Source organism: Erythrolamprus reginae, chromosome 7 (genome assembly GCF_031021105.1).
Source record: "Erythrolamprus reginae isolate rEryReg1 chromosome 7, rEryReg1.hap1, whole genome shotgun sequence".
NCBI classification, from domain to species: domain Eukaryota; kingdom Metazoa; phylum Chordata; class Lepidosauria; order Squamata; family Dipsadidae; genus Erythrolamprus; species Erythrolamprus reginae.
In genome coordinates, this window is record NC_091956.1 from 29,128,348 (window position 1) to 29,143,773 (window position 15,426).

Sequence of the window (15,426 nt, forward strand, 5' to 3'; positions counted from 1 at the left end):
TGTTCGCATTTACTATACACTTGTACTGTTCTGGGTCTATTTGACCCGGACTAAAAAAATGTTGATTTTAGCTACTGTAATTGTTAATACCTATTGCATTAGTATACTATATGTGAACATGCTTGATCATAATCAAATGAAAAATGAAATTAAAAATTGATTTTTATTTATTTACTTTGCTCAGAAAAGCTCCCCCCGCCTCCGGCTGTTTGCAATTATATTCGCTTTATATATAGACTAGGCTGCAAGTGCCAAATTACATCCTTGTCTTCAGTACAATGGTTTTCTTGCATAAAACTAGTTGTACGTAAACCTTGGGAGGAGCCTACTCTAAGAAAGAATTCCCACCAAAATCTGGCAGTAAATTTTACCCTCTGATCTGAAACCACCCTCTGAGGAATCCCATGAAGCGATAGATGTGCACAATAAATAATTTTGCCAATTTCCTAGCCAATGGGAGACCAGAAGAAGCCACAAAATGCCCCTCTTGGAGAATAGATCCATTACCATCCAAATTACAGTATCCCCATGGCTGTATGGTAGGTCAATAAAGTCCATACCAATTTGGTCCCACAGTCTCACTGGAGAGGCGACTGACTATAATAGCCCGGGTGGTTTCCCAGACCTACTTTTTGTGGTGGTACATACCACACAACTCCGCATGTAAACTTCCACATCTTTTTTCACATGCAGCCACCAGAACAATCAAATGTAAGCCTACTTTTTTTTTAAGATTAAAAAAAGAAAACAAAACCTATGACAGTTTTCATTTCTTCTTCTGTTTAAAGGCATGTGGATTGTGGAAGCTGTAGTTCTTTTTAATTATGGTCTTCTCCTGTGCTGCTCCTCCTTCCTGCCTCACTTGCTTTTTAAAACGCATGCATTAGACAGATTGCACAGAAGCTGAAAACAAGGCTATTTAGAATGTCATCATTTTGTATTATAATGATGCTGTCTGAAGAAGCCCAGCTGGCACAGTTGAATCTCTTGGAAATTTTTAGTCTGATTCATTATTGTGATGTGTACTTGGTGTATAGAAACATTTAATCATTCTTATGTTTCCAGCTCTGTTGAATCTAGTGAAAGCTTTCTGTTTCACTTTGTAATTTGTGCTGCCAATCTGTTAGCTTGGAAAAGTTTCAAGCTTGTTTTATTATCTGTGTTTATTTGTGCAGGAAGTGATGTTGCACATAGACTGAATTTACAGTAATTCCTTTGTAATGGACTAATGACTAGGGCTTTCTTCGTGACAATGGTAATAGTATATCGCTTTGATTGATCTAATTACACTATAACTGGGCAATTGTGATGATCCTTAACACTACCTCACACGGCATCATATTTTCATTTCTCAAACCCTAAAAAGCATAATTTCTTTTATGTACATTGAGAGCATATGAACCAAAGACAAATTCCTTGTGTGTCCAATCACATTTGGCCAATAAATAATTCTTTTTAAAAGTATTTTTATTAATTTTTATAATATAGAACATCCACACAACACACAACATTTAACAACATGTGTTTAGTGTATAAATGTCCGCCGCCAGACAACATTTATACCCCTCCACCAAAATTGGGGCATATTTTGTATATACCATTTTAACTCAAGAGCATTATATCTATTTACATATTATAAAGTGATTCTAATTTATTCTTTATAGCTTGGTCTTGAATTCTACTGACCACATATCCTCTTACCTTGTCCCATTGTCCCATCAGTTCCTGCAGATTGGTTTCATTAGCTGAATTTATCCTCTTATCCATAATTTCAAACTGAATGTAATCCACCATGTACCAATACCAATTTTGTATTGTCCATTTTGTTGCATCCTTCCAGCCTAGGACTATTACCGCCTGAGCGCTTTCTATTACTGCTTCTTTTATTTCTCTAAATTCTCCCATCTCATTCCTTTTAACTAATTCCACCGCCAATAAAGAATTCTATTCTACTCTGCTCTGCTCAGTTGGGAAGAAGTAAGGATTAAAAAGATTTGTGCCATGATACTCGTGTGTTTAGTTCAATTAATGAATTGTGGTTGCTAATTAATAAACAATGTCCCTGTATAAGTATATCATTTTATATAGATGTGTTAAAAACGTGGGATTATGCATTATTATTATTATTATTATTATTATTATTATTATTATTATTATTTTATTGGATTTTTATGCCGCCCCTCTCCGCAGACATTGACATACAGATGGTGGGAGTTATGTATCAAGGAAAGAATAAAACCTCATGGAAAAGTATATGCCTTTAATGAAACCTAGGACTTTTGTTATTAGTGGAAAATAGGCAGTGCTATACTGTACTACACATGCATGCACACCCAAACTGCATTCCAGGTTTGGGGACTTTTATCCACAGAGGAATAAGAGGGCCTTCTCCCTAAACCCAGGAATGACTGGCAGTTTGTAAGTTCAGATGCGGATAAAACTCAAAGCATGGAATGGGTTTGTGTGTATGTATGTGGGGTGCATGTATATGCATAGAACACCAAAAGAAACATTAATCTCTCAATCACAGACATCATTGGCTTTTCGCTGTTTGAGGCTCCCTCCCAGCAAAGCAATAGACCAGTGATGGCAAACCTATGGCATGGGTGCCACAGGTGGCATGCGGAGCCATATCTGCTGGCACGCGAGTTGTTGCCCTAGCTCAACTCCAGCATGCATATATGTGCTGGCAGCTGATTTTTGGCTCACACAGAGGCTCTGGGAGGGTGCTTTTGGCTTCCAGAGAGCCTCAGGGTGGAATGGGGGAGGGCATTTTTACCCTCCTCCGCTTCCAGGGAAGCCTTTGGACTCTGGGGAGGGTGAAATATAGGCCTACTGGACCCATCAGAAGTTGGGAAACAGGCCTTTTTCAGCCTTCAGAGGGCCTCCAGGGGGCAGGAGAAGGTGTTTTCACCCTTCCCAGGCACTGAATTATGGGTGTGGGCACTCACGCATGCACAATAGCACAGGCCCACGCTTTTTTGGCACCCAAGGGAAAAAAGGTTCGCTATCACTGCAATAGACAATGCTGTTGTATGTAGAGACATGGAGGATAAAGTTTGCATGAATCAGTTTCCTCTGAATCAATTTCCTGTCCCAACTTTTGCCTTGATAGATCTCTGGATAGAAAGAAGAGGAGGCAGGGGAGCAAGTTCCCTGGTCATGCACAAGGGAGGCTGACCCTTCTCAAAAAGACTTCCCATTTCTCTGTGTGTAAGGATGCTGGCTTGTTGGAAAATTTCTGTTTTCTTCTACCATCTTTGCCTCTTCTCTCAACATTCCTATCTTTATCCATGTTTATTTGTAATTTCCTTGAAATAATTCTAGCAAATCTCTAGGATCCAATTTGGGCAGTAATCAGGGCCAGAAGTTTAGTCTTCCAAGCTTTCAGACTTATGCATTCTCAGGAACTTCTATCTAGCAGAGTATGTTCTTTGGGCTATTCTCTATATGTGCCTGAGTCTGTGTGGCTTTTTAATTATTGGATTGGGTGTTGATGGCTGGCTATTAAGTCTTTGGCTATTGTTTCCTTGTCCTGCCAAGCCTTCACGTCCTAAGTAAGCTGGTGGTAAATCAACACTCCAGTTGACTTTTGAGTGACTCATTTCCCAACTTTAATCACTTTCCTGGCTGCTTGTCCAACAATCTTAGTAGTTGCAAAATTGAATCTATGTTATTTTTGTTGTAATGTAAGACTTATAAATTTGTCCGGGTCTCCTCATCTGACTACTCACTTGTGTTCTTGCAATCTGGTGAATAGCTTCCTCCCTGCCCATCCTATATAGGTACGTTGATAGTGCCAGAGTAGCTTTATTATTCTACTCATAAAGCTACTCCAATACTTGTGAGTACATTCATAGATAAGATTTACAATTAAGCAACTGGGTCATTCTGTGTGAAGTGAACTAGTGGTCCGCACCTAACCATCTCAGATTTTGATGAAATTTGGCACATAGTTTTTTTATGATATAAAACTATGCTGTGCAAAATTTTAGTTCAAAAGACTAAAAATTGGGAGTTCTAGGAGACCTCAAATAAAGATTGCAAAATGCTGAGTCAGCAACAATGACATTTTGGGCCAACTTCTAGAAGCTGTAAACACGGTGGTTTCAGTAGTATGTTGGAGATATTTGGAGAGTCTGCACACCTTCTAAGGCTTTATAGACTGGCAAAACCCCATGTACCTAGTCCTCTTACTTTTTCAATGGTTCAGGCTCAAACTTTGCAAAAAAAAAATCCTGAAAAATGAATTTACAGCAATCTTCAGGCTGCTGTAGTTTCAAAACTACTTGGCCTTTCAGGTTGATTTTTGGCAGGTGTACTAAGTACACAGCTGCAATGAGAACTTCCAATTTGCAGCACTTTCCTTCAAGTTGTTGAAAAAATATAAGAGTTCAAAGTTGGTACTTAACAGGGTTTTTACCATATTTTGGCTATCTTTGATGCCCTGTTTGATCCTGTGGGACAGCTTCAGTCCTCTTCAATCCTCTTCTAGAAGTTGGCCCAAAATGTCATTTTTGCCGACTCAGCAATTTGCAAACTTTATTTGAGGTCTGCTAGAACTTCCAATTTTTAGTCTTTTGAACTAAAACTTTGCACAGCATAGTTTTATGTCATAAATAAACTATGTGCCAAATTCCATCAAAATCTGAGATGGTAAGGTGGGGGTGATCTTTAAAATTGGTCCATTTCACATGGAATATCTCAACTATAATTCTTCTATGCTTTTTTGCCCTCTTGATATTGTATTTTTGTCATTTTGTCTTAATGATATTCTATTCAGTCAACAATAACTGAATTGTGAATTATATTGTACTCTATTATGTATGTTATGGTTCTAGCATTTCAGTTATTCTATGGAGTTCACTGTCATGAAAATTATTGCATAGAATTAGGTTCTTAAAGATTTGGTAAACTAAAACTATGGTTTAGTGCAGCGTTTCCCAACCGGTGTGCCGCGGCACAGTGGTGTGCCGCGAGACACTGTCAGGTGTGCCGCGGCGAGAGGCGGCAGAGGAGAGTGGGCGGATCGGGCGGGCAATGGGGCAGGGCAGAGAAGCCAGGGGCGCGTTTGGCCGGAGGCACCGTGGGGAGGCAGGGGCAGCCGCGGCTCCCTTTACTCCTACTGCCGCACCACCCTGCCCCTGCTCCCCACGGTGCCTCCGGCCAAACGCGCCCCTGGCTTCTCCGTCCTGCCCCATTGCCTGCCCGATCCGCCCACTCTTCTCCGCCACCGCCTCCTGCCTTGGGTCGAGGAATCCGAGAGTCCGGGACTGTGTGGCTTTGCGCCATGAAGAGAAAACGGCCGACTTTTCCCTGCTGCCGTTTTCTCTTCATGGCGCAAAGCCAGGGCTGCCGATAGACGGGTACTACAGGGAGCGCGCTACCGGGCCCCGGGCAAATTGGGGCCCGCAGTCAGTGGCTCCTTGCACTGAGCTCCTGCTCGCAGCTGTCCCCTGGCTCCTGCTCGATGCCACGGTTTTCGGCGCTGTCCTGCTGGGCCCCAAAGACGGAAGGAAGGAAGGAAGGAGGAGAGCTCCATTCTTCTCGCCTTTTTCCCACCTTCCTTCTTTGGGGCACAGCAGGACAGCGCCGAAAACTGCGGCATCGAGCAGAAGCCGGGGGACAGCTGCGAGCGGGAGCCCCAGGAGGGAAGTACCGGCAGCGCCCCGCCCAGCTGAAGCTTCACTGGCGTCGGCGGCAAATGTCCTTTGTGGCCCGGTGGGAGGGGGGGCTGCAGCGGCCGCAGGCAAGAGGGCGAGAGGGAGCTCCAGGCGGCGGCAAGAGGGAGCGCTCTCTCTCTCTCTCAGCTGACTGCAAGCGGGAGCCCTGACGTGGCGGTCAATTGAGAGAGAGAGAGAAAGAAAGAAAGAAAGAGAGACATATAAGAGAGGCAGAGAGAGAGAGAAAGAGAGACATAGCAAGAAAGAGAGACAGCAAGAGAGGCAGAGAAAGAGAGAGAAAGAGAGACATAGCAAGAGAGGCAGAGAGAGAGAAAAAGAGAGAGAGACATAGCAAGAGAAAAAGAGAGACTTAGCAAGAGAGGCAGAGAGAGAAAGAGAAAGAGAAAGAAAGAGAGACATAGCAAGAGAGACAGAGAGAGAGAGAAAGAGAGACATAGCAAGAGAGAGAGAGAGAAAGAGGGACATAGCAAGAGAGGCAGAGAAAGAGAGACAGCAAGAGAGGCAGAGAAAGAGATATAGCAAGAGAGGCAGAGAGAGAGAAAAAGAGAGACTTAGCAAGAGAGGCAGAGAGAGAGAGAAAGAGAAAGAAAGAGAGACATATAAGAGAGGCAGAGAGAGAGAGAAAGAGAGACATAGCAAGAGAGGCAGAGAAAGAGAGACAGAGCAAGAAAGAGAGACAGCAAGAGAGGCAGAGAAAGAGAGAGAAAGAGACAGAGCAAGAGAGGCAGAGAGAGAGAAAAAGAAAGAGAGACATAGCAAGAGAAAAAGAGAGACTTAGCAAGAGAGGCAGAGAGAGAGAGAAAGAGAAAGAAAGAGAGACATATAAGAGAGGCAGAGAGAGAGAGAAAGAGAGACATAGCAGGAGAGGCAGAGAGACAGAGCAAGAAAGAGAGACAGCAAGAGAGGCAGAGAAAGAGAGAGAGAAAGAGAAAGAGAGGCATAGCAAGAGAGGCAGAGAGAAAAAGAAAGAGAGACATAGCAAGAGAAAAAGAGAGACAGCAAGAGAGGCAGAGAGAGAGAGAAAGAGAAGGAAAGAGAGATAGCAAGAGAGGCAAAGAGAAAGAAAGAGACATATAGCAAGACAGTGAAAGAGAGAAAAAAGCAAGAAAGAGATAGCAAGAGAGACAGAGAGAGAGAGCAAGGGAGAGAGAAAGACAGAGGAAGGGAAGGAGGGAGAGAGAAAGAGAGCAAAAAAGAGAGGAAGAAAGAAAGACGGATGGAGAGAGAGAAAGAAGGGAAGGAAGGAAAAGAGAGAAAGAGGGAGAAATAGAGCGAAAGGGAGGAAGAGAGAGGGGTTTTTTGTCCAAACTTTTCTTTAGCCCGCCCCCCCCCCTTTCAATGTTCCCCAGGATTTTGAAAATATGAATAATGTGCCGCGGCTCAAAAAAGGTTGGGAAACACTGGTTTAGTGGTTCTAAAAAAATATTATAAATAAATTATTATTTTCTTATCTTTTGTCTCTTCTACCCAACCCCTGGGTAGGGGGTTCTGTATCATTGATAATAATAACAGCAATAACAAAAATAATAAGTGGCAAACCCACCACAGCTAGAGTATCTCTCTATCAGTACTAGTATTCTTGCAGTACTGTCTTCGGAGTCTTGGGAAAGGGGCGGCATACAAATTTAATAAATAATAATAATAATAATAATAATAATAATAATAATAATAATAATTATTATTATTATTATTATTATTATTATTATTATTATTATTATTATTATTATTATTATTTAGAACTAGTGAGTCTAGGAAGTAAATAACTTATTTACCCATTGATGTATATCTTGAACTGTCAACTAGTGTTTTCACTTGTATTCACTCATGAATATTAATGGACTTGTAGTATTGGATAAAAATAGAAATAACAGTCCCAACATTGTTTTATGATTTTTTTCTAAAGGATTTGTGAATTACCGAGAAAGTTGTGATTACTGGTGATATAGAAATATAATTATTAAAGGAATATAGTTCTGATGGCTTCAAGCTAATATAGAAGGCTTGGAAGAAATGGAAAAATGTTTAATTAAAAAGCTGTTTAAATATGTTTTTAACAAAAATTGCAAAAGTTGTCACTGTAACTTTAATTATTTGTGAAAATAAGAAATAAGAGGGATTTAGGTGACATGAAATGAATTAATTGTGCTATTACTGCTTTCTAATTATCTCATAGTGAGTCAGATGTTTTACTCCTCAAACAGTGGAGAGGAGACACTACTGAAGTCCAAATGAATATTTTGCCAAGTTGTAAGATGGTTATGGAAAAGAGAACTTTAGCTAAATTTAATTGGCTTGTTCAGTATAATACATGATGTATATCTATTGTGCAGCCTTCTGCTCATGTCTGCTGCTTTATTTCAGTGATACAAAATGAAATATTTCAAACCTCTTTTACAATACTGTACTCCGACTTTAGAGAATACTATACCACTATCCAGCAGATCTTACATTAATATACTTCACCTTCGCAGACTTTATATGTATATACTATTTTCAAACAAATTTCCCACCTAATTTATAACTATACCTACGGAAATCAGACTCATTGAATTCATAACATACTTACAAACAGTTCGCTCAACTATTAGAGCCAACAAGAACAGTTGGCTACCTTTGTCCCCCCCCCCCATTTTCCCTTCTTTCCCCTTCCCTTTTCCTTTTTCTTTCTTGCTACTGTTTACTCATGTACGTTTATTGACACTTTGCATTTTAATTGTTTATACAGTGGTACCTCGGTTTTCGAACGCTTCCTTTCTCGTACATTTCGGATACCGAACAAAATTTTCTGCAAAAATTTGCTTCAGTATCCGAACAAAAATTCGGATACTGAACAGGAAATTTTGGTTTCTATCCGAAATGTAAGATCTGAGGGACGACGTGAGAGGGAATGGGAGTCGCAACGCCCCTCCTGGCCGCCCTCTTAATAGCCTTCCAGTCTCTACCTTGTAACTTCTCCACGCAGCAGGAAGGGTAGGTCTGACTACAATACTGGCAGCTTCGTGGGGGCTACTTTCCTCAGCGTTCAGTCGGTTACCTACAAGCAGCTGCACCAATTTTTTTTTTCCCCGGCGGTGGCGGCTCCGTCGGCTTCCCTTCAAGGAGCAGCAGCAGCGTGGGGAATGTCGCGCGGTTCAGTTGGTTACCTCCAGGCAGTTGCACCAACTTTTTCTTTCCCGGCGGCGGCTCCGGCGGCTTCCCGGAAGCTGCCCAAGCCGCCGCCACGGGGAAAGAAAAAGTTGGTGCAACTGCCTGGAGGTAACCAACTGAACCGCGCGACATTCCCCACGCTGCTGCTGCTCCTTGAAGGGAAGTCAAACCCACTACATGGGTCAACCAGCTCTCTCAAAGCACCCTATATCTCGGTTTCTCAATGCAACACCTGCTTTCAGCTGGACATCAGGCCAAGGAAATATTTAAACAAAGAGTTTTAGATGTTAATGCACAAATTGATATGGAGGTACTTTCTAAGTGCAGGTCACTGAAATGGTTAGCCAAGAACAAAAGAGCCTTTCAACTAGAAAAATATCTGACAATGGGTCTGACCCAATACCACAGAACAGCACTCACTAGAGCAAGATTTGAGCAGTTAGATTCTATGGTTAGATACGGACGATTCCACCAAGTACCATATTTTGAGAGAACATGCATTTGCGGTGCACCAGAAATAGAAGACATTGCACATGTGCTACTCAATTGTAAACTATACTCCTCAGTAAGACCTCAGTATTTACAGCCCCTACTTGACAAAATCATACACTGGGACTGTAATAAACAATTATCATTTTTTCTTCAGGGTACAAATATATATGTAGTTTCTAGAACCGCTAAGTTTATAGTCAGGGCTGTACAGATGAGAATACGTTTTATAGAACATATTGGGGTGGCATGCAAAGGTGATGAACTTACTTAAGAATATTTTATATCAGTATCTTAGTTTTGTTTAATATAATCCTTTGCACGAGTTATATTCTCATGTTTTACTACTCAATTTTAGCTTATTATACTGCATTTTAACTTATTATTTATTCAAATTCCCTCTATTTTAGCCAATTTTACTGTATTTTAACCAGTCACAGTTTTATGACGACCGATGTGGTCCTTTTTCTTGCTTTGATATGGTCGATTGACTAATCAAATAAAGTTGATATTGATATTGAAGGGAAGTCGACGGAGCCGCCACCGCCAGGAAAAAAAAATTGGTGCAGCTACTTGTAGGTAACCGACTGAACGCTGAGGAAAGTAGCCCCCACGAAGCTGCCAGTATTATAGCCAGACCTACCCTTCCTGCTGCGTGGAGAAGTTACAAGGTAGAGACTGGAAGGCTATTAAGAGGGCGGCCAGGAGGGGCGTTCCAACTCCCATTCCCTCTCATCCCGTCCCCTGAGATCTTTATCCCATAGGAAATAGAGGAAATACTGTAGATTTAATTGGTTCCCAGCAAGTCAATGGGCTGGGAACCAATTAAATCCATTTCCATTATTTCCTATGGGATAAATTAATTCGGTTCTCGCCCAAATCGGTTCTCAACCACAGTTCTAGAATGGATTATGGTCGAGAACCGAGGTACCACTGTATTTTAATTCTTCAAATAAAGTATTTTTTTAAAAAAATTAAAAAGAAAAGAAATATTTTCTACAGAAACATTTTTGAAATGACCCTTATCTTGTGAAAATGTTTTAGAAATTCATATCTTCATAAGACAATTTGAAATTGATTTCATTTTGTAATTTCTTCTATTCCTGTTACTTTAATAAGCTTGTTTTTAAAAAGTGGAGAATTGTGACCAATTAAGCTAAGAACTTAAATTTAACATAGTATTTTAATACATGTCTTGTTCATAATTTATTGTTTAGAATGTTTAGTTTGCTGTTAGTTGGCTAAACAGTAATACTTTTATTTTCTCTTAAATATTGGTTCATATTGGTAGCTTCCATAATGAATTCATATACAGTGGTACCTCAAGATACGAACCCCTCGTCTTACGAACAACTCGTGATACGAACCCGGGGTTGAGAAAAAAATTGCCTCTTCCTATGAACTTTTTTCGTGTTACGAACGCCAAACCCGAACTTCCGGGTTCAGCGTTCAGAGGCTGCTGGAAAGCCGCCCGGCTGTTTTAAAAGGTGACAGCTGGCGGCGGGGCTTCTTTCCGGGTTCGGGAGGCCACTTTGGGGTTTTGTCTGGGAGAGAGGGCAGGAGGTCCGGCGCTGGGGGAGGGAGTCAGGAAGGTCCTCCTGCTCTCCCCCCCAGCGAAAAACACAAAGACGGTCTGACAGGCAGGGCAGAGCAGCCTGGAGCAAAGGGAGTCTGAAACCGCCGCCGGCTTCAGCTTCCCATTGCTCCGCGGGCGGCGGCTGACAGCCTTTGTATTTTTGGCTGGGGGGGAAAGCAGGAGGCGCAGGATCGGCGGGCGTGTGGCGAGGCAGCAGGTCTGCATCCTGGGCGGGCGGCGGGCGAGGAGGCGCGGCCGAGCGGGCCAGCGAGGGTGCATCCAACTTGGGCTGGCGGGAGGAAAGCGAATGCCACGGGGCTGGGCTCGGCTCCCCCCTCGGCTTCCCCCCTTACCAGCCCCGCCGCGGAAGGCTCCATTCTGTTCCCTGAATGGAGACTGCCGGCCGCTCAATCGGGCCGGCAGGGAACAGAATGGAGCCTTCCGCAGCGGGGCTGGTAAGGGGGGGAGCCGAGCCCAGCCCCGTGACATTCGCTTTCCTCCCGCCCGCAGCTGAGACTGATCGTGGGCTCCTTCGCAACCTCGGAGAGCTTCCAGGGCATGAAAGCTCACGAAAACCAGGAAGCTCTCCGAGGTTGCGAAGGAGCCCACGATCAGTCAGCTGCGGGCGGGAGGAAAGCGAATGCCACGGGGCTGGGCTTGGCTCCCCCCTCGGCTCCCCCCCTTACCAGCCCCGCCGCGGAAGGCTCCATTCTGTTCCCTGCCGGCCCGATTGAGCGGCCGGCGGTCTCCATTCAGGGAACAGAATGGAGCCTTCCGCGGCGGGGCTGGTAAGGGGGGAGCCGAGGGGGGAGGCCCCGTGGCATTCGCTTTCCTCCCGCCCGCAGCCGACTGATCGTGGGCTCCTTCGCAACCTCGGAGAGCTTCCTGGTTTTCGTGAGCTTTCATGCCCTGGAAGCTCTCCGAGGTTGTGAAGGAGCCCACGATCAGTCGGCTGCGGGTGGAAGGAAGGCGAATCCCCCGTGGGCTCCGTTACATCTTCCGCTGCCAGCCAGGCCATGCTGGCGGCAGCGGAACAATCGCCTTCCTCCCGCCCGCAGCCGACTGACCGTGGGCTCCTTCCCGAGCTCCCTTCCTGAGCCTCCCATTCTCTCTCTCTCCCCCCCGCCCCTTCGCCTCCCTGTGTTCCTAGGAGAAGTGCTGGGGATTGAGGCAAGACAGACCTTCTGCTCCTCACCAGCACTTCTCCTAGGAACACAGGGGGGCGAAGGGGCGAGGGGGCGGAGAGAGAACAGGAAGCTCAGCATTCCGTCAGCCGCAGCGCTGGCTGTCAACTTTTCTTTTTAGCACTGGGCAGGAGCTGACTTGCCTCCCCAGTGCTAAAAAGAAAAGTTGACAGCCAGCGCTGCGACTGACGGAATGCTGAGCCTCCCGTTCTCCCCCCCCCCACCTTGCCCCTTCCGGTTTCGGCATTCGGGAGACCGCTGGGTTCCCAGCTGTCTCCAAACGCCAAACACCAAAGCCGAACTTCCGCGTTCGGCTTCAGGAGACAGCTGGGAAGCGGCGCGGCTCTTTTAAAAGGTGACAGCTGGCCTGGGGGGCTTCCCAGCACCCCCGAACCCTGTGCTGGGAAGCCCCCCAGGCTGGCTGTCACCTTTTAAAACAGCCGCGCGGCTTCCCAGCAGTCGCGGAAAGCCGTTTTTTTGCGGGGGTTTTTTTGGTTGCACGGATTAATTGACTTTACATTGTTTCCTATGGGAAACAATGTTTCGTCTTACGAACCTTTCGTCTTACGAACCTCCCCCCGGCACCAATTAAGTTCATATCTTAAGGTACCACTGTAGTTCACTTTCTAATCTGAATTTACATAGTCTTTCTCTTGAGTATGAATAATAGATCCTTAATAAAAATAATCTCTCTTTCTTAGAGGTGTTCCAGCATCCTCAAAAATAAATATTTTTGCTATAATATCAAGACATGTACACTTTGTTGATAAATTTGGTCAAGGTGTGTGTGTGTTGGGGTTTTTTAATCAAACTGGAACACCATAATAAGCCACAATGGTCACGGTTCTGCAAGATGTTAAATCTGTTTATTTAGTCCTGACAAGTATTGATCTTTCTTATAAAGTTGTAAATGTTTTTCTGCAGTTGCCAAGATACTGTATTAATATAAAATGCAAATATTAGTTTAAATTAATGAAGAAAGTGGCATAGTTTTCAAATAATAGTAAGTTACAGTGCAATTTGTTGTTTTGAATGTAATGTAGTAGATAAACCCATCATTAGCCTAATTTCATGTAATTATCAAAATGGTTTCATAAACGTTTTTTCAAGGTATAAAATTATATTTTAATATGGGTTGTTTTTTAAAAATAGCTGTTAAGAACAGACAAAGGAGCTATAAGACAAAAAAAAGTATGGAGTTTCCATCAAGATTTGGATCTGGATTCATTTATTTTTGCCCCACCACATGATTTGTGTTAGCTCTTTTGTGACCCTCAAAAGACAACATAAAAATGGTTAATCATTGCATTAATTATGAACAATCACTGATTTATTCAACAAACTATATGTAAACATGTCTAGCTTAGTATTATGTACGAACACAGGTGATGTAATGTTCATTAGACATGATTTAATTACTAATATTATACACACATACACACATGTACACACACACAAACACACAGAGAGAGTTTACCCCAAAAGAAGGCATCTCCTGATAATAAGCCCATGACAATAAGGGCTTATTTCAGGGTTCAAAAAAAATTACATAGTGTCTTATTTTGTTACCCACAAACACGTGAATGCACACACATTTCTTACCTGATTTGATTTCTTTCAGGATGAAAGAAGCTGGTTTAAGCCATAAACAATGGAGAGTTGGTTCTCTTTCATCAAAATGCAAACAGTGTCCTGTAATTTATACCAATCCAGTTTGTGGATCTGATGGCCACACATATTCTTCCCAGGTAAGCCAATGAATAGAATTATCTATTCTGTGCAATATATAGCATTCTATTTGTCAAAGATTGTATGGTTTTTTCAGTTTAAATAACTACCTTTACTTGTACATAAGTGCACTGGTGTGCCTTTCGTCCCCTGTCCAATTATCTTTCCTTATCTCATATATCTTACATATTCTCTCCCTCTCATCTACTTCTCTTCTTTTTTACTTACTATCCCTATATATACTATTTAATGTCTATTTTCTTCCATATGTATTGTATATTGGACAAAGAATGAATGAATGAATGAATGAATGAATGAATGAATGAATAAATAAATAAATAAATAAATAAATAAATAAATAAATAAATAAATAAATAAAATTGAACTGACATAATATCATAGCCTTGTTCCCAGTTCTTTTTTCTTTCATCCTATAAATTCCCTGAAGACTTACAGCTGTTTTCCCCCCTGAGTTGCTCTGGTAAGACACAGATAAGAAGACAGGGAAGTTAGCCAGCATTCAGTGTTTGACTGGCTGGCTAGAGCCTCACCCTGGAATTTGAACACGAAGGGACACTGAGGCAGACTTCTGTGAGATGTAATTTTCAGCAGAAGCAGTTAAATTGCTCGGCAGTAGAACTACAGATTCCAGCAGTGTAGAGCAAGAAAAGATGTGGCAGTCTTGGGAGAAGGGGAAAAACTTATAAAAGGGGAGAAAAAGTTATTAGGTGAGAATGCTGGATTCACTGGGGTGGGGATACTTGATCTCATGAAGTGGGGGGTGTTGTACATACTCCTGGTCAGTTGGAGGATGATGAAGAAATGGAGGACTCTGATACAGATAGTGTTTATGAATTAGTGGGGGGCCCATGATTACAGGTAGTAGAACAGGTGGGAGGCCAGCCACAGGATGGGGCTATGAGTTCAGGATCTAGCGAGGAAGAATCAGACGTGCGCTGGGTAAACCCTAAATTCAGAAGGGCCCAAAAACGTAGAGAACAGGTGTCTGGAAGAAGATATTAAGGGGAGGTATGGGTTAAATACTGTAGTGATGTATTTGGCACGTCAGGGGGTCAGTGGGGAAGAAGGGTGGAGTTTCAACGTTGCCGAAGAGAAATAATGGAGGTTTTCCATGTCACTCACAAGTAAGCAAAAGTATTCTAAGTTGATTAACAGTCAGTTCTGCTGTTTTAGAGATCATGCTGTTAGGAAATAAATCTTGTTAAGTGGAGAAGGAGAAGGAATGTGAGAAATGCAATTAAGGAAGATAACGGGCCAAGAGATGGGGCCAGTATGAAATGGGTTTGCATCCGGAAGATAAGAGAATAAAATGGAGTTTCGTTGTTTATGAAATAATGCATTTAATAAGAGTTATTTGTAATTGCTAAATTTCTACCAGAAACCAGAACAGGGAGGAGTGAAAATTCTAGCCCAAGGCAGAGACTTGGAGTGACTATATTCTTGGTCCAGAATGGAGTTTCTGGGCCATTGCCCCCTGGCTGGAGAGGTGGACCAATAGACCTTTTGCTGGGCCTGCAAAGGGCACATCCGTAAATCAACAGCATTGGTAAAGCACCATTTGGCCAAGGACAGTCTCTTGAGATCTATCTGTATGTTA

General features: G+C 42.8%; 1 protein-coding gene across 2 annotated transcripts in view; it reads left to right on the forward strand.

Moving 5' to 3' along the window:
* Nucleotides 1–15,426, forward strand: part of SPOCK3 (SPARC (osteonectin), cwcv and kazal like domains proteoglycan 3) — a 176,484-nt gene that overhangs the window by 70,768 nt on the left and 90,290 nt on the right. For both annotated transcript variants that reach the window (XM_070757254.1, XM_070757255.1), the window contains one exon: nucleotides 13,702–13,828. In XM_070757254.1, the coding sequence (XP_070613355.1) occupies nucleotides 13,702–13,828 (127 nt within the window). The remainder of the gene's footprint in view (nucleotides 1–13,701; nucleotides 13,829–15,426) is intronic.